We start from the raw sequence: 20974 nt of genomic DNA, 5'->3' as shown, positions 1-20974 counted from the left end.
GACAGCCTCGTACCAATGATGACAGATGAAACGAGGCCAAACCTCCCCCAGAACACGTAACCATCCCTTATATTCAATATATCTTCGTTTGGGGGAAACTAAAGAACGCTTCCGTCACAAATTCGAGGAGTTCTCGTGCTCCCACAATCGAATGAAAAAAAAAATTGATGAACCGAGTTTGAGGACGACTCCGGCTTATCCAATATAGGTAAACGGTTCGTTATATACATCCAGGTCGTATCGATCGCATTCCGGGACTTTCCACCATTGTCCGTCGTCCGATATTTATTTGATAAACATCGACGATTTCAGTTGAACATCCGCATTCGAAGTTTTATTGATGCGATTTTATACTTTGGAAGTATTGCCGTGTCCCGGGGGATCTTCCGGGATAAGTCGTAAAATATGTATGTATCCACGGTTCTCGCGGCATTTTGTTTTCCTTCACTTCACCCAACTGTCACACAAATTCCGAGCAACAAGGACGTATGCGAGTTTTCTGATTTTCCTTCGTGCGGTTTTACTCAGCAGCGCTAGACAACTGCGGAATAACTTTCATATTTCCTACCGAAGTATTTTGCCAAGACAGATCGATTCCATCTTGAATTGGACACATTGTGTTAAGTGAGAAAAATTCATTTAACTTCAACTTTTTTGAGGAACCAGAAAAACAGCAACCATTTATTTGAATGGAGATTGCCCATTATGACTACCACAAGGAATTGATCTGTCTACTGTAGCGTGCGTTGAAAAAATACGTAATCAAGTATAGAGTATGGAATTTTAGGTCGATGTTCTATGTCGAAACCTCATGTACCATTTTCCATTTTAAGTAGGCGTTCTGGATAGTTTATAGTTTTGGTAAACACTGCCATCATCATTGATGTATCCCGTTACCGAGAATAAACCTACAAGAAGATTGAAAATTATCAAACCATAATTTCTTAGGGCTAGTTGCGACTGTGTGCCCTCTTGTGACTGAAGAGACCCAGCCGTGATCTACAGATCCTTCCACACTCTGGGCATGGATAGTCACCAACCAGATATGGCCGCCGCTGTATTCTTCTCGAGTCTCCATTATAACTGTGCACCAAAGACCTCCACTGCGATCTATCTAACGCTAGTTGTTCCCAGTTATGATTGGCATTAACTGATTTTAGGGATTGATGCAGTATATCCTTAAACCGCTTATACTGGCCTCCTGGTTTCCCAGCTCTCTCTGTGAATTCGCCATACAGAGCTATTTTGAGAAGTCTTTTATCTTGCATCCTCAGAATGTGGCCACTCCATCTCAGTCGGGTCCTTGTTACTTGAGTCTCAATTGTTGTACAACTCGCGCGCTGCTATCTGCATTTGAAACTTTGTCGAACCATCTGATGTGCATTATTTGTCTTAGATGACGTTGTTGCGTTTGTTCAAGCTGTTTAATATGTCTCCTGTAGGGTGTCCAGCTTACGCTTCCATAAAGGAGCGTTGGGAGGACCACTTCTTTGTAAGTGCCAATTGGATTTTCGGTTAGTTTGGCGACCAGGTCGTTTCTAATGGCAAAGCCTACGACATGTTGTCGCTTAAGGCAACTATTGCAATGGATGTTCGTTGCAGTTTTGACGCTCCATGCTGCAAAAGCTATGTGGTTTTCCTTGGTGGTTGTACGATGATTCACTAGCCCAATAGATTCGAATAGGGTATTTTACCTCCGGATACAAATTTTGTCCTGTTCGACTGATCCATCTTTTTGTGGGAGCTGCGTTAGAAGGTGTTTAAAAGCTGCACTGGTAACGCTATCAGTGCAACTTTGGTTGCGGTTTCGACTAGATTATCTTGTGGCACAGATATCCTGAGACGACAAGGTCTAAGACGTAACTTAAGCAACGCAGAGAGTCATTTCCTGCTCAGGCCGATGTTCAGGCTAGGTAATTGTGAGAAACAGAGTTATACCGCTCATGTTCGGTCGCCAGAGCCTCGTTCGTAAGAACAGGGTGCACCACGATTAGGTGAAGTTGGCATTTGAGGGTAGAGGCTATAAAACGCATCTTTTTCCCCTACACCTCACTGCCATCAAGGTCTATTGGGCCCAACCAGAGCTCTTCTCACAACTGCTCGTCGTTCAGCTCCAGAGTGCCAATGAACTCCAGTACCTGAGAAGGATTCTAGGAGGCTATCCCCAGTGTCCTGTGAGGAAGCTTGTGAGGAGGGGTAACTTATTCATATTCGAATACTTCTTGGATCCTACAGTTTCGAAATCCCGAAGTAATTTTTTTGGAATGATGCATTCCTGGAGGATTTCTCCACAGTGTTTCTCTTTTTTGGCTTCTTCCTTCTCCAGGAACTTTTTTTCATAAGTGCATTTTCCTATATCACAGAAAGGCTCTGGTCCAGTTACTGAGGTTTGTAATAGTTCCTTTTGACTTTTTCTCATTTCAATCAACTGAGGACCAGAATCATTGAAGCAACAAATTAACGTTGATCTGTTAATTTCAAATCACATTTTGTAATTTGCCAGAGAAAGATGTGGGAAGTGTTTGGAGCAAAGAGGAGAACATGAAACTCTAGCTACATGTGGTCGGATATTTTCTTGTTGGATTGCTGGAGGACTGACAGTCGGTTAGATCAGGTCATTTTCTTCGCAGAATGGCTTCGAAGAATTCTTCGTCGATATTTGAATGGTCTACCTTTTAGGAAGAAAATTGAAAGCAAAAACAAACGATTATAATGGCTTCCCCACTATGTAAATCGACATGAGCGGGGTCAGAGCCTGAAAAAAATAATGAACATGAGAAGACGAAGTCATCCACTGTATCCATTAACGTGGATCCCGCATAAGTAAGGATCGGGTCGAGAAGCAAGTAGCAACTTGTTGTAAAAACAGCATGTGATTTGAATCGAGTATAATGGTTCAGATCATTAGAGGGGACCAGGAAATTCCGGACGGCGTACTCCAGTGATTGAATGATGGATGACCCCCCACCACCGCGGTTTTCCTACGCCGCTTTCCCAGTTCCCGACATCATTTGTCATACGACATTATTCAAGGTTTGTTAGCTCGGAAATTTGCCGGATTTAAAATGCAGCATCCCGATTGAGATTGTGCGATATAGGAGTCGGTGATTCCTCAAGTTGAAAGGAAGATTACACTCGCTTTACCGGGGTTTATCTCCTTGTTTTATTTCTGGGTATTCTCGGGCTGTTGAAAATTCAATAGGGGGGTTTGCTGACTTGATTTATTCAGGGCCGTCTAGATCGTTCGAGTTGCATAAAGGATGGAGTTTCGAGTCTCGCAGGGTCCAGTTTTTCATGGCCAGCTGCCGCCTATTTTTCTCGTGAGGGAGTTTTCCGACATTATGGGAATCGCCAGGGAAGGGATCCGAGCTTTTACAGTTCGTGTTCTAGGGGTGGATCGGTGGTGATTCTGAATTTCTGAAAATTTGAAATTCAACCGAGTTGTGGTGAGATGCGACAGATTTTCAGTTCACTTGAAGAGTTATCCAGAATCAGATAACCATGTTCGCCTCTTGGATTCCTCGAATTGAACAAATTGTGCCTAAATGGGTCACATTATTATTCTTCAAGCACCCATTGAGTTTGACCTGGTTCTTTTTTGGTGATGCCTCCAATTCTTCGTTTTCTATTCCACAGCGGCTGTCAATATTCTTGAAACGTCAAAATCATACCATACATAATCACCATAAACTTTCACGAAGATTCGAAGCATTTCAGCCACACTTTTCTTCCGAAATTAACTCAGAACACTTAAGCCTCTAACAAATGCTGTCCAGTTAATACATAATCTAACCTATTACACAGTTAACGAGGTTTTCGTATGAAATTCAACTGAATAATATGGCCTGCAGCCTAACACACTAGAACCATCAAAATCAGCTGCCACTACGAGGATGTATTGATAACTAGTTAGCCTAGATCAGGTCCTTGCATGAAAAAAATATTGCGTTACCATAGCAACGAACCATAACTCATTAGAAGTGACAGGGTGAAGTTTAAGGTCGAAAAAGTGAACCAGAGTAACGCAATGAATTAAAATAAAGAAGGTGTCCACCGAAATTGTGAAAATAGAAAAATTGGAGTATCGAGCCATCATCAAGTACCGGTATTTAAAAGGGTTAAGAGGTGAGCAGATTTACGGAGATATGCTTAATACCCTTGGTGACCAATGTCCTTCGTGTGCGACGGTGAAAAAGGGGACTGCAAGCTTCAGAAAGGGGTCAATTTTCCATTGAAGATGATGACCAATCAGGAAGGCCAGTTTCCGTGTCAGTCTCCGAAAATATCGATGCAGTTCATGACATGATTTTATCAGACCCTCGAATTGGGCTAAAACGGATATCTGGAGCACTGAATATTTCATACGAATGCGTTCATCATATAGTTCACGTCAATTCGGACATGAAAAAAATTGCTGCAAAAGGGATCTCCAAATGTTTGAATGTTGATCAAAAACGTGCAAGGTTAGAAGCATCGCGTTCGATCTATGCTCGATTTGAAAACGATGTAGACTTCCTAAACCGAATTGCTTCTATGGATGAGACTTGGGTACATTTCTACGATCCAGAAACAAAGCAACAATCGATGGAATGGCGACACTCTGGTTCTCCAAGACCTAAGAAGTTTCGTGTCAAAAAATCTGCTGGAAAAGTTCTTGCTTCAGTTTTTTGGGATTGCCATGAAGTTATCATGATTAATTTTTTGGATAAAGGTGATACAATAACCGTAGATTACTATTCGACATATCTGACCTCTCTAAAGAAAAAAATTAAAGAGAAAAGACGCGGAAAGCTATCCAAAGGTGTTTTGTTGTTGCCATGCAAAAAATTCCTAGTTGGAGGACCTAGGCAGAAATTGATGATGATTATACTTCAACGAGAATTCATCGGCTTGTAGCTGAAAGAAGCTAGCAGCATCTCCTCTATCCGAGTTTATTACCCTAACATAATTGCTACTCCAGTACTACTAAGCATAGCACTCTATAAAGAGGCGTACTTTGGGAGGCTGTGGACTAACTGCAATAACCAGCCTGCTTCCGCTGGATTTTCAAACTTTAACATGCTCAAGGTATAAACCTAACCTAACTTAACCTAACCTGTTTTGTAGCTCAAGGTATAAAGTGCTTACAAACATACCAATGAATGAAAGTAGTGATAGATGACAAATACCCGAGTGAAATATACTTAAACCAGTAGACAGAACATTCCCTCCTCAACAACTCTAAATTGCTCTCTAGCCATACGGTTTTATGAATGAAGCCTGCATTAGCCATCTCCACGAGCATGTTGACACAAGTTATGTAGATCAATCATACTAATCAGATTATACCGAAATCGATTTTGGAACGGGAGCTAACCGAGATGTGAACTTACTTTGTGTTTGTCGACGTTTATGCCGTTCAAGTAGGGATCGAACAACAATTTGTCCGGCTCGATGTTGATTGGAGATTGTCTTCGTCCTTTCGAGCACATGTTCCACTGCGGGTTCATGAGACCCCAATATCCGGGACCTGAAACAACGAGAAAAAAGGTTTATTCATGGCAGATAAGTCCGGGAGACTCTCTCAGGTAAGAGACTTGAACCACCTCAAATATTTCGATTCAAATTTCGCGCTACCGGTATCGTTAATAGCTTGCGATATACTCGTAACAAGGCACAACTAGTGGCGGCTCCATTTTGGCCGCCATCAGAACAGTTCGAGAGTGAGAGGGTTGAACGTGATCTTGTTGTGAAGTAAGGAATTGAATAATTTGTGTTTGTTACACTGTCTGAAAAGTTTAATAGGTGCGTGGTGTTATTTAGTTTTATTGTTTTCATTGATTAATATTGTTTTACAAACGATGAGACTTTTTAATGATAGTTGTAGAAGTTTCAAGAATATATCTCTTGAATAGATTGAAAGGGAGTGCGGGAGACTTGACCCATGCTATGGTCGAGAGACATTATCAGTGGTCCAAGTTTCCGCCACTGAGCAAAGATAATAGTGTGCCTCAAAAAAGGTAATAGAATAAAAATAAAAAAATATACAAAGGTTCAAAAATGTGAAAAACATCTCGGGAATAAAGAAGAGTGACTCTGAAAGAGAAAATATGTATTTCATACTCTGATACATCTGATGATGAAAACCTTGACGTAGACAATCGTTGGTCATTGGAAATTGTTTTCTTTCAATGTTTTTCCTGATGAACAAACTTATGGTCAAGTCTCTCTCGCCCCCTGTTCAACTCTCTTATGGGTTAGGGAGGCATGAGCCAATTTCCGGATGTTAAAAAAGGAATTGATGTACTCAAGATGTTCATCTCACCATCACTCTACGATTATCTATCGTTGACTGTTTGGGCATGATATCTTCACGCAAAAAAAGAGTTGCTGCCATTTACAGAAACAACTTAAGAAGTGGCTTCAGAGTGAGAAGGGGTTCAACTTTCCTGGACTTACAAATATATGGTTTTTTCATTTATCTGTCGTGTGTCGATTTTAAGTACCTAAGTAGATAACATATCCCATAAATTGAATGAATTACGAGCTTATATACTCATTCACCCACCGAAGTCCCTTTAAATTATCCGAATTAAGTGTTCTACTACCACACTTCACTCCTCGTTGTTCCAATGGACTCTTCATGCTCCGAATTTCCATTTCTTGAGCGCTACACGGATGAAATTTTAAATGTTCAGCACATTCTCTGCCCGAAATTAGTTCGTGCCGACTGGCCAAGCACGAGTCATCAAGTATTCCGCACAGAGTTGGTCAATAATGCCTTAATATTCCTGCTGCCATTCAAACAAGGGACTTCACGGTGCGAGAGAACGAATTGTTGGGCAAGTTTGACACGTGTTTGTGTAATTCGTTTCCTCCAGTGGCCGTATGAAAAATTTATGATGATTCTTGTTATATTTCCTCACGCGAAACGGTGGCGGTCCCACATTCCTGAATGGCCGGGAGCTGTAATGGAGAACACTGGCTGGAAATTTCGTTTTGTTCGAGTTGGTTACGGGAATCTGGGAGTCGTTGGAGCTCGGCTGGCTTTTGGGGGTTGGAATTTGAGAGTTGCTTCATGTTGGGCATGTGAGAGATCTTGTATTGTTCACATTGACATAAAATTTATTGAGTGGCATAAAACGTGATACATACTGTGAAAGAACAACCTTTCAAGTGATAAATATCGACATTTCATCCATCTTGGCACAACCGTTCGGTCTTGAGGAAGGTTTAACTGACCCCAACTTTTTGGGAATTTTTCGAAGGTCATCTTTGGAGTGATTTATCTTCCAGGAAAGTTATCGCAAATCTGAATGTGATACATATTATAGAAGAGCAACTCTTGTAGTAATAAATCTGAGAATTTTATCCATCTCGACACAACCGTTTGATCTTGAAGAAGGTTTCACTGAACCAAGTTTTTTGGGAATATTTCGAAGGTCATATTCAGAGTGATTTATCTTCCAGGATTCTTCCAGGTACATCTTAATGTAACACATTTTCTGAGAGAGCAACTCTTCTTGTAATGAATCTCTTGATTCTAGAAATAAATCTGAGGATTTCATTAACCTCGCCACAATTGTTCGATCTTGAAGAATTCTCAAGTGAAATTGGCCATTTTTGGAAAATGCCATTTTCAAGATGAAAATCTAAGCGAAGGAGGATAGGCTTTCGAAATTGCTCGCAATAGATTCAGCGTCTTCGAAAACCTGTATTTTTATACCAAAATTTCAAATATCTGGCCCTATTCAGGAGAAAATAATTTTTTTTTTGTTTTTCCACTTTCAACTTTCGAGTTAACTTCGAAGAGCTCTTTGGAGTGCAATTCTCTATTGAATCATCAACTGTTTGATTTTCTAGAATCTTCAAAACAACTTCAATGCACTCCGTATTCTATGACACTAATAGAACGTCCTGATTTTCAGACAGAGTAGCAAAAAGGTCATTTTAGAGGGGTCTTTTTTGATACAAAAATTTGAGGTTTTCAAAACGACATTCATAAGCTCAAGTGAAAACCTTGGCAACCGAAGATCCTAATTGGATCGGAGGAATATAACAGGATGCCATGTTTTCTAAAATAATCCCCGAATCAAAAAGGGGAACATTTTTGTTGACTGCTCCCCTGCCTCAATAGAAACGACAGATGGTTATCCAACAGATAAAACCACACACTATTGTTCAAAAACCGTATCGACTTTTCCAACGATATTCGAAAATGAACTCGATTTTTCCAGCCTAATCACAAAATCGATATACCCTATTCCACCTACACGACCCCAGTCATGAACTTTAAGCAACTTCGCGAGTACATAAAAGATCCAAAACTTGACTATGACGCTGAACTTCCTCAAACCCCTGGTTTATTTACTTTGTTGTGGTCATTGTGGAACATGGCTTTTGTCCAATAGATGACCGTGTACCGACGCTCAACAAAAGCTAAATTGAAAAGCTCCATTTGTTACTTTGACAGCAAAAGGTAAATTGATTGCAATGTAGGATATAAATGAACATTGTTCTGCTAGTTTCGAGGATGCGGCAGTGAAAAGCGATCAAGTAATGATGCTGATTAACCTAAAAGGTTATCACTGTTGGACGAAAGCCAGTGGTTGTCCATTGGGGGATTTCTGAATGGAAACGCGTTCTCTGTAGAATCGGGACATGGGAGTTTACGTCATGGGTTTTCACAAAGAAAATTGAGCATTTGAGGTGGAAATTTGACATTGATATTTCGAAAAAACTCAATGAGTGAAACATGCAAAAGATTCTTGCATAACAAATTTTAGGGGTGGCTTTTTCTAACCTAACCTAATCCTTGCAATAATGGGGAAACACTAGTAAAATTGACCACCTTTTCGCATCCGTAGGGGATATGCTGAATTTAATTTCTGTTATTCTTTCCGGCTGCTTTGAGAAAGTATTTCAGAGACTCACACTGTGTTTTGACAAGGAAGCACCAACTACAATTTCAATTTTTTGTAGAAAAACGTTCGAAAAGTTCTGTTTTTATTTCAAACAACGCAAGTTTTCATGAAAATGGGGTTTGTTATGCACCGTCTACGAGGGATGGAGGGTAGTTTAAATGACAACCCAATAATTCATAAAGACCCTCTATTTCTCGAGTTCAAAAATGGCTGAACATTCGTATGTTCTTCTACTTAAAGAATTTTTAGACGGTTCACGTTTGGGATATCGACATTAAAAATAGATCAACTATATGTAGAAAAAACACTCACTTGTGAAAACACCCTGTGTATCCGCTACCCCAAACGAAAAAAATCTCAGCCTCAATCACAATCTAGACAGTTTTTTCACTCTGGCAACAGATACAGAATACTTTGAAGTGACGTTAATGCATTCATAGAAATAATAACCCTTCCTACCATTGAACGAAGAATATTCTTTATTCAAAGATTCCTCAAATCAGTTTTCTGCCCATTGAGTTTGTCTCGCAGTCGGCGTACACTCAGTGGCCATAAAATCTCTGCGAGATTTTTTAAATTGTGTTCCCTTCAGTTTGCTCATCTTATTAGTCGCCCCATCCTGATTTTCGTTCTTTCTTCTTCGATTCCTTGTTCAATCAGGAACAATGTCGTCTCTTAAGTCTCTCGTTATTTCGCATCGTGAGGAATTATGATAAGGAAATCTCCTTAACTTGCACATTGACTTTCTAATCAGCTCAAAATTGAGTTTTCCATTCTTTGTGGAACGTTTATTTCATCCTGCCGTGACCGATTCGATGCTTGGAACTTCATCTTTCTTTTGTGGTCCGAGTCCGTATGTGACAGTTCTATTCATTGTTATCGTGCTTGCATTGAACGCTTGATAGTTCACTATGAAAGGCGGTATTGGGTTGATTCGAAGGACATATTCATACATGATTAAAGTGTTCGAAGAAGGTTTGCATAGCTTTCGAAAATTCTGAGACTCTTCTGGTGATTATGATTGTGTTTCCGATGATTCCAACAGAGGTGAGTTTAACAGTGCGTAGATATAGAAATGTTTCTTAAATTTCACAATAATCACAGCTCTGCTGACATATGCGGAATTTACAGAGAAGGTATTGCATAGATATCGCCCTATTTTACTGACGTAGAGTCTGGTTTCTGCCTTCAATGCTTCAGAAGTAGCAAACTAGTGCGCTGAATCTGTGGTATGATCCCAGAATGCAAAGGTTTCAAATGAGTACATGTGACACTGTCCCACGTCGAGTATATCTTTCAATTGGGATACAATGACTGATCCATCACATCTCAGTAATTTCACTAGCCAAAATGCATACTGAACATTGACAATGGTTTCCTCTTGAATCACTAACTCTTATATGTCACCTTTGGCACATTCTATGGTTTGTCGTTTAAAACTCAGATGTTCATAGTTATCCTACGAAAAGAGGTCACTTATCAACTATTTCGTCTAATCAAACTGCTAAATCTGAATAGGGACATGTGTTGATATATAAATTGAAATGAAATGTTTAGTGTCTACCGATAATTATTCGTGAAAATTTTTAGAGTTTACTGTCATCTGGGGTTTTTTACGATATAGGTGAGTTTATATAGGATACATTATTGTCATTGTAACTTGTTTATGGGGTTGATGGTTTGTAATATATACACGGTGAGCCGTTGACTCATACGAATATTTAAACAGTAGAAAGAAACACTTCTTTTCTTTGTCATTTTTTCTAAATCGGCTCGGTACCATAAGAAGTTCATTTATTTGATGAATCTTCTTCGAACACTAATTGATGTATACAGGGTGAGACTTTGACTTGTACAAATATTTTAGCAGTAGATTCTTGAGGTAAAAAAAAACACTTTTTTCCTATACCATTTTTTCTGACTCAGCTCGGTTTAAAAAATACAGGCTGTTGAAAACCCATGAAAAAATGTTATTTTCAGTTCTATCTCACAAACAGTTTTATCGAATGAAATGAATTTCGGGATATAGTTTTTCATTTAATTGAGGAATCTTTTTCGAACACAAGATATCATCCACGTCTTCCAGTTTTCTCATTATGATCATTACGTACCATAAAAATACCAAAGAGTCAAGAACCCAAGTCTTGAAACTAAGTTGGATGCTATCTAATGAATACTTGAACGAAGTTTTCTTCATATTTTCTCTTAGATTGCACCCTTTTCGAGAAATTTGATGTTCAAAAATTAAAACGGCATCTGTGAAATTTGAAAAATTGGGAGTCTGGCTGTATATAACTCTGTTCAGAAGATCCACAGCTGTGTAATGTCACAGATTTAGCTAGTCCTTCTGAAGGTATTCTATAGGTGGCTCCTGCTTATTATGAAAACTTAAAATGATTATATCTTTTTATCAGGGCCGATTCAGAAAAAATGGTGACGAAAAAAGGGTTTGTTTTGACCTGAAGAATCTAACTACTATTAAAATATTTGTACCAGTCAACACTCACCCTGTTTGTATATCCTGTCATGGTTTTTGAACCATCTGAGTACCATTTTATTGTATTTGCATTGAAATCCTGGATGGTATTTAATTTTCATTCTTGTCTTTGATATAGCATGTCTGTTTGCTTGTTCTTTGTCCTTCTCCAACTAATAACCAGTTTGATCGACGATGTTTATGCCAAATTTGCAACACTCCATTCCGATACCGAGCCTAAAATACGGAAAATCAACCTTCCCATCGATTTCCAACCAACGGTGCGTGACTCCCGTACAAATTCGCTGCCGAATCTTCGGGAGGCGGCGTTCCCCATTCCCGTAATGTCTGTCTGCAACTGGAAATTGACACTCTTATCCTGGCCCACGGTCCGTAAAACAACACCGACTTCCAGGGCCGTTCCCCGCCCCATTTGAAATTCAAATTAATTCTGTATCCTTGTCACGGAGCGCACTACGACGCTGGAACAAATAGCCAGTTCATATTTTTTGCGCTGTCAAGAGTCTTATTGCGATGGTCGGAAGTTTGGCCTGACGGTGAATTGTTTTGGCGGGGCGTTTGCGCCGCCGGATGCTGCACGGCAAAATTCGGTATTTATGGACCGTTCTGGATCGCTAAAGGATCTATTGGGTTTGAGAGATTTGTACTATACAGGGTGAGTCTTTGACTCTTACAAATATTCTAACAGTAGATTCTTGAAGTCGAGAGGAACGCTTTTTTCCTATACCATTTTTACCGATTTGGCTCGGTTTAAAAGATACAGGCTGTGTGAAAATCTGAGAATTGGAGTATCGAGCCATCATCAAGTACCTGTATTTAAAACGGTTAAGAGGTAAGCAGATTTACGAGGATATGCTTTACCCTTGGTGATCAATGTTCTTCCTATGCGAACGTGAAAAACTGGACATCAAGCTTCAAAAGAGGTAAATTGTCCATTGAAGATGATAACCGATCGGGAAGGTCAGTTTCTGTGTCAGTCCCCGGAAATATCGAAGCAGTTCATGACATGCTTTTATCAGACCGTCGAATTGGGCTAAAACGGATATCTGAAGCACTGAATATTTCAGACGAACGCGTTCGTCATATAGTTCACGTCAATTTAAACATGAGAAAAATTGCTGCAAAATGGATCCCCAAATGTTGACCAAAAACGTGCAAGGGTAGAAGCATCGCATTCGCTCTCTGCTCGATTTGACAACGATGTGGAGTTCTTAAACCGAATTGTTACTATGGATGAGACTTGGGTAATCGATGGAATGGCGACACTGTGGTTCTCCAAGACCTAAGAAGCCTCTTGTCCAAAAATCTGCTGGAAAAGTTGTTCCTTCAGTTTTTTGGGATTGCCATGGAGTATAATCATGATTGATTTTTTGGATAAGGGTAGAACAATAACCGGAGATTACTATTAGATATTACTGACCACGCGGAAAGCTGTACAAAGGTGTTTTGTTTTTGCAGGACTTCGTTCTTGAAATAACTCAAGGAACCGCTCCTGGTTACCTGCCATTTAAATCTCGAATTCAAGAATGTATAATGTGATGATTTATTTTTCCTATTACCTAAGCACTGTTGAGCAAATTCACTACCTGGATGGATGACTTCCCTCCATCACAAACACACAAAAGCTTTCGACTTCGCATCAGAACAGCTAATCTTCCAATTCCATCATCCAAGAATCACTTAGTGTCTTTACGTGCCTCTATCTCCAAAGGGCATAAATTCACCAAAGCCACACGCCCACCGACGTGTGCGTAAAATTTTCCGAACCAAGACGAGACTGTCGATTTTAGTGCTTTTCGACGCCGGGGATAAATGCATGTATCCCCTACGTTCTTCCGTCCAGAAACTTCCCGTTTTTATCGAAGTCAACGCCGCCCTTTATCAAGTTGTCTACATTCCCACTTCATTTTTCACGATCCACGTCATTTGTCAGCGAGTTCGGGAACACCGTAATGAGTTTGAAAACAACGAACAGGCGTGACAACCCCAGACGTTCGGTCCGGTGCTCGGTGAATTTCGAGATATCTTCACCTCTGGATTTCTTAGCGACGCAGGGAGGTATTTGGGACGCTTGGTGGTTTTCGAGGAAGACGTTGCAACGTGGTTACTTCGGAGAAAACTTATCTCGAGCGCCAGCTATTCTTTTCACTAGGAAGAATAGCAAACCTACCAGAGTAGCTGAGTAGTCGGAGACAGAGTTCGGTGTTATCTATGGTGGTAGCGATAACGAAGTGGTCAAAATCAAATTATGTACCAGTTTATTCACACCTTCGGAAACTGATAATATAAACAACGGAAATATGTGTAGGTATGAAAAATGAGCGAATCGATCAGCAAACATACATTCTGGAAATTCGGTCCGATCACGAGCACTTTATAAAGTTTATACCGGGTACAGTGAAAATAAAAAGGTTGTTCAATAAAATGCGCCAACCAGAACTGACGAAATGGATACTAAGGATAATCTCGCGAAGTGAAATGACTTGCTATATGGTATCGGGATGTAATTAATTGTATTTCTCCAGAACTGAAAGAAACACAACCAGGGCGGATCTACTCGAGACTTTTATTCGCCATCCCAAGGGCTACGCTCCATGACTAATAGCGAAGAAAAGGTCTATTTTGAGCGCAACTACAGAATTTCACTGACGACGAGCGGTATCTCTTATTCTCTATCTCAAGGGCTTACGCACCATGACTGATAGAAAAAAAGAGATTTCAGATTCAACACTTATGACGCGGAACGCGAACAGGAGGTTGACGGAACTTTCTCTTCACTACCCCAAGGGCTTACGCACCATGACTGATAGCGAAGGGAAAAGTCAGACTACTATACATTTCACATCTGAATCGAGAAATCTGGAAGGATCTGCTAAACCCATTCTACTAAGGTGCCATATCGAGAATATGCTACACCTGCTTACTATATGGGTCAAGCAGAAACTGAAAAATGCAGATTCTGGGACGAGAAGGTAGAAGCAAAATAAAACTTCAAACGAGAAACATAGGAAACAGGTGGTAACCTTCTCGAAGCAATTCCAGATACAGGAGTATAACTCTGGAACTGTGGGGCAAGTTGTAGACCATACAGTGGCGAATACAGCTCTGATGAAGGGCAGATTTCACGATGTAACTATCCTCAACAACAAATTTCACGATTCGCGAGTATAGGACTGTCACAAATCATAGATACGGGCCTGGTGCCTTCCTGGAACCACGCAGATAGTCGGTGACTAACTTCCATTGGCTTTTTTCATCTCATCAATCTGGGGGTAACATGATTGTCCAGGTTTCGGTTGGAAAATGGGAAACTAATGATTTTAGTGAGCCACTGTGTAGCTAACTAGATCAGTCCCCTTAATTGGTTCGCAGAACCATCCGCGTTGAATATCCGACCCTCTTTCGGGACTGATCGAATATCGAGTTAAAAAGGTATTTGGGAAGCTTCAAAGAAAACATTGACTAGCTATGCGATGAGGAAAAATGATCGATCGTATTGTTTTATCGATCCAGAATCGCCAAACACTGATATTCCATTTTGCTCTTCGAAAATTAAAATTTTATTATTCAAAATCAAATACATAATATTTTTTACAGAGTTGTATATCGAACATTTTCCAGTTTTCAAAAAAATTCCTGATTAAATACAAATAAACTCCTGGACAAAAGAAACGGGCAGAAAACTTTTCCACGAAATTCATTTTGAAAGAACTTTTTGAGGTGTGCATCGATTTTGTTGTTTTTGTTTTCTATATCATCTAGTTTATGACCTGATGATGAGCTATTGACGTGAATTAAACAGGAAAATGTTAAGAGAAGATGAGGCTTCAAAAACTCATTTGAAGACCCATCATTGCCATCATTACCTCCACAGAGTGTTCAGAAATTTGGAGGAAAATGGCAACTTCCAATTCTACCCTGTATACCATCAAATGCAATTGAAATTCCTGCAGACTCTATATCAGGTGATAAACTAGATGAGTTATTTCAAAATGGATTTCGTGAAAAAATTTCCGTCCTCTTCTCTCAACCGAAAAACTCTCATTGTACTTTGAAATTTGACACATTTCAGCAATACCCCCATAAAAATCATCCCTACCACCGCAATCGGAGCAAACCTGGACTGAATAAAACCCACATTGGGAAAGCGTGCAATCACGGTTGAAGATCACCAGGAAAGCGATACCTATCATCGACCGGTGTTACTGAATGTTTCAATCATTCATGAGCACTAGGTGGGAATAATAGAAACCGAAACGGGGTAGACTGCGGGGGTGAATCACGGAATTCCAGCACGCGATGCTTAAAATAAGGTACGCCGTTAGGGGAGCGTTCATTAGACTTCTCTGCGGCTTGTTTGAAGGTCAATATTTGGTTTATGATTTACAGTTCTAGGATTGACGAGGTCCGGACCGAACAGGCACCTGCCCGACGATTATATCCTGATTACCAGGATTTTCCGTCTATCAGAAACGCCTGATGAGGGCGGTGGTGTTTGCTGTGGGGTGACAGTCTTTCAGAATGTTTATCTTTCTGAGTTCATGAATTTAGTGGGCGTAACAATCTCAATTTCGCCTAGGTGACATAACGAATTGATTCCACACGGTCAGTTAGCAACACAGAGTCCTGGAATGTGGCTTTTCCTACGAGGTAACATACTATTTTCACGCAAATCGTTTAAAATTCGACAGATATTAGTGAAATTTGAAAATGTCATAAATAATGGGGTATTTTCCTAAATTTCAAAGTATATGTCATTAAAATCCTTATAACTCAAATATATCGAAATATATTTTTTTCGAATTTTAATATATTGCATTTTGTCTGTATTCACTTAAGAGAATTCTGATTTCAGAAGTGCTCTCTTATGAACATTCTACGTCATTTTCACAATCCGGCAACGCCAATCGAGTCAATAATGATCATGAAAGTTTTCTGATCAACATAGACGTAATAAATATCAAGTTTTGTGATAATATTTGACAAGAAAAAGAAACCATGACACAAAATGTCATCGGTTTTAAGAAGATATAGACACAGATTTCAGAAACAATTTTATGTTATCTATGGATATCTTCTTGATCGGTTCCACTGTTGTCGAATCAACAAAAATTAGTAGACTTCAGTAAAGGCATTCTACGTCACAAGCGTTCACATATTCGAATGTTTACTATGTTTCGAAGGGTGTATTTCTAAAATTTCTTAATTTTGAAGCGAATCTTTCACGTGTTGGATAACCAATGGAAAAGGGTTTCCATAAATAATCTTAATTTCGATTTTGGAGTTTTAGGAAACTTGCCCATTGGTGCTTTGAAATTCGTAACTATGGAAACGTATTAATATTGAATTGTCAAACTTGACGCATATAAATGCGATTGCTGGTGTTTTCGAAAACAAAACAAAAATGATAAGTGATGATGAATTTTCCAATTTTGGGACTCCTCCAGAGTTGGTTGAGGAAATGAATACTGCTTCATTAGAACTACTGCCGAAGAAATCAAGAGAAAAGTACTAATATGCAAATAAAAGTGTTATGGATTATCGCAAGTGTAAAAGCGCGAGTTCTTTCTCAGAAAATGTTATGATGGCATACTTCCTACAAATTTGTTCAAAGATGTGGGCCAATTAATAAGGAATTGTATGGAAATGAATATTTCCTTACAGTTGAGAAACCTTGACTTTTTTTTGTATGGAATGTTGAAATTTTCAGGGAATTTGCGGAAAAAAATATAATATTAAATCCTTCTTTTCTCTCGTCTCGTCTTGTCTTTTTCTCTACCCAGGCAGACAAATATAAGAAAGGTACAGAGTAAGTTGTACCTATACTTCCGGAAATAATAAACACATTTTTGTAGGTTGTATGTAGTTAAAAAATATTTTTCAACCCCATTATATCGATATCATGAATCTCTTTGTTTTTTTTTCAATTTCTGCTCTAACGAATGCCGTATAACGATCTGTTCGAACCCCGATTACCGGAACAATCCCCGAGTCCTGTAAATCCCATTTTGGACCAAATCTCCTCCCTCCGGAATGGAATGAATGGATAAAAGTCCTTGGTTAATCGGGGCAAAACAACAATTCCACAAAAACCCGGTCGAAAATCGCGCCGGCGAACTTCATATCGCAGTTAATAACGAACGAAATCCGAAAGTTCCCGAAATAGAAACGGCCGGTCATTAAACAATACTAATGAAGAGGAGTAAGCAACCACTTCAGCGATTTTCTTTGTCCCTCGGAGGCGCATAAAAAGGCAAATCGTCCCCTTGCAAGACAAAGGTCTGTTGTCATTCCGAGCAGTTGTTCAGACTACGGGGTGCTCCCCAGACCCTTCGATTCAGGGACGTACTCAGCGAATAAATTTTAGGGAGAAAAGGTGAAAGACATTGTGAATTTTTTTGTGCGAAGGCATATGTAAAACACTGTTTGAATTATGGTATAGAGGGAAGTAGGGTATCGTCGGTATTCATCAGAGGCAACATGAGGTGATGAGACAACATGTTCTGACCTATAGTCTAACCCACTTGTCCAACAAGATAATGCCATATGAAGCCACAGTTACGTTGGCTCATTTTGAAGATTTCTTGTATTGGTCCCCTGGATCTCCCCATCTATCACCAATAGAACACATCTGCGACATTATGGGAAAAAGATTACTGCGTTTACCTTATCCTCTACAGGCTCTAGCGGCACTTGGACATCTGGTACAAGTTGGCTGGGATGCGATACCCCAAGAGAATGATAAAGAGATAGAGCCATTTTTAATTCTTATAATAAGCTGTGCCACCTCTGGAAAAACAAACTAACCTACAGAATAACTAGATTAATCTGTGACACTACAAAATTTTAGGTGTGTACGGGAGAGAAGGTGAAAGAAGACATTGTGAATTTTTTTGTGCGAAGGCATATGTACAACACTGTTTGAATTATGGTATAGAGGGAAGTAGGGTATCGTCGGTATTCATCAGAGGCAACATAAGCGCCTTGCGTTACATCCAGGAGGTGGTGAGACAACATGTTCTGACTTATAGTCTAACCCACTTGTCCAACAAGATAATGCCATATGAAGCCACAGTTACGTTGGCTCATTTTGAAGATTTCTTGTATTGGTCCCCTGGATCTCCCTATCTATCACCAATAGAACACATCTGCGATATTATGGGAAAATGATTACTGCGTTTACCTTATCCTCTACAGACTCTAGCGGCACTTGGACATCTGGTACAAGTTGGCTGGGATGAGATACCCCAAGAGAATGATAAAAAGATAGAGCCCTTTTTGATTTTTATAATAAGCTGTGCCACCTCTGGAAAAACAAATTAACCTACAGAATAACTAGATTAATCTGTGACACTACACAATTTTAGGTGTGTAAGGGAGAGAAGGTGAAAAAAGACATTTTGAATTTTTTTGTGCGAAGGCATATGTACAACACTGTTTGAATTATGGTATAGAGGGAAGTAGGGTATCGTCGGTATTCATCAGAGGCAACATAAGCGCCTTGCGTTACATCCAGGAGGTGGTGAGACAACATGTTCTGACCTATAGTCTAACCCACTTGTCCAACAAGATAATGCCATATGAAGCCACAGTTACGTTGGCTCATTTTGAAGATTTCTTGTATTGGTCCCCTGGATCTCCCTATCTATCACCAATAGAACACATCTGCGACATTATGGGAAAAAGATTACTGCGTTTACCTTATCCTCTACAGGCTCTAGCGGCACTTGGACATCTGGTACAAGTTGGCTGGGATGAGATACCCCAAGAGAATGATAAAAAGATAGAGCCATTTTTAATTTTTAAAATAAGCTGTGCCACCTCTGGAGAAACAAATTAACCTACAGAATAACTAGATTAATCTGTGACACTACACAATTTTAGGTGTGTAAGGGAGAGAAGGTGAAAGAAGACATTGTCAATTTTTTTGTGCGAAGGCATATATACAACACTGTTTGAATTATGGTATGGAGGGAAGTAGGGTATCGTCGGTATTCATCAGAGGCAACATAAGCGCCTTGCGTTACATCCAGGAGGTGGTGAGACAACATGTTCTGACCTATAGTCTAACCCACTTGTCCAACCAGATAATGCCATATAAAGCCACAGTTACGTTGGCTCATTTTGAAGATTTCTTGTATTGGTTTCCTGGATCTCCCTATCTATCACCAATAGAACACATCTGCAACATTATGGGAAAAAGATTACTGCGTTTACCCTATCCTCTACAGGCTCTAGCGGCACTTGGACATCTGGTACAAGTTGGCTGGGATGAGATATCCCAAGAGAATGATAAAAAGATAGAGCCATTTTTAATTCTTATAATAAGCTGTGCCACCTCTGGAAAAACAAATTAACCTACAGAATAACTAGATTAATCTGTGACACTACACAATTTTAGGTGTGTAAGGGAGAGAAGGTGAAAGAAGACATTATGAATTTTTTTGTGCGAAGGCATATGTACAACACTGTTTGAATTATGGTATAGAGGGAAGTAGGGTATCGTCGGTATTCATCAGAGGCAACATAAGCCCCTTGCGTTACATCCAGGAGGTGGTGAGACAACATGTTCTGACCTATAGTCTAACCCACTTGTCCAACAAGATAATGCCATATGAAGCCACAGTTACGTTGGCTCATTTTGAAGATTTCTTGTATTGGTCCCCTGGATCTCCCTATCTATCACCAATAGAACACATCTGCGACATTATGGGAAAAAGATTACTGCGTTTACCTTATCCTCTACAGGCTCTAGCGGCACTTGGACATCTGGTACAAGTTGGCTGGGATGAGATACCCCAAGAGAATGATAAAAAGATAGAGCCATTTTTAATTTTTAAAATAAGCTGTGCCACCTCTGGAGAAACAAATTAACCTACAGAATAACTAGATTAATCTGTGACACTACACAATTTTAGGTGTGTAAGGGAGAGAAGGTGAAAGAAGACATTATGAATTTTTTTGTGCGAAGGCATATGTACAACACTGTTTGAATTATGGTATGGAGGGAAGTAGGGTATCGTCGGTATTCATCAGAGGCAACATAAGCGCCTTGCGTTACATCCAGGAGGTGGTGAGACAACATGTTCTGACCTATAGTCTAACCCACTTGTCCAACCAGATAATGCCATATAAAGCCACAGTTACGTTGGCTCATTTTGAAGATTTCTTGTATTGGTTTCCTGGATCTCCCTATCTATCACCAATAGAACACATCTGCAACATTATGGGAAAAAGATTACTGCGTTTACCCTATCCTCTACAGGCTCTAGCGGCACTTGGACATCTGGTACAAGTTGGCTGGGATGAGATATCCCAAGAGAATGATAAAAAGATAGAGCCATTTTTAATTCTTATAATAAGCTGTGCCACCTCTGGAAAAACAAATTAACCTACAGAATAACTAGATTAATCTGTGACACTACACAATTTTAGGTGTGTAAGGGAGAGAAGGTGAAAGAAGACATTATGAATTTTTTTGTGCGAAGGCATATGTACAACACTGTTTGAATTATGGTATAGAGGGAAGTAGGGTATCGTCGGTATTCATCAGAGGCAACATAAGCCCCTTGCG

General features: G+C 39.7%; 1 protein-coding gene across 1 annotated transcript in view; it reads right to left on the bottom strand.

The window, feature by feature from the left end:
* The window catches only part of LOC123310440 (carbonic anhydrase-related protein 10), a 105593-nt gene that overhangs the window by 60931 nt on the left and 23688 nt on the right, over positions 1-20974 (bottom strand). The window contains exon 2 of the mRNA XM_044893907.1: positions 5373-5509. Coding sequence (XP_044749842.1) covers positions 5373-5509 — 137 coding nt within the window. The remainder of the gene's footprint in view (positions 1-5372; positions 5510-20974) is intronic.

This window comes from Coccinella septempunctata, chromosome 3 (assembly GCF_907165205.1).
Source record: "Coccinella septempunctata chromosome 3, icCocSept1.1, whole genome shotgun sequence".
Lineage (NCBI taxonomy): Eukaryota > Metazoa > Arthropoda > Insecta > Coleoptera > Coccinellidae > Coccinella > Coccinella septempunctata.
Note: the sequence above shows the minus strand (reverse complement) of the source record. Positions and strands in the feature narration are given on the sequence as shown.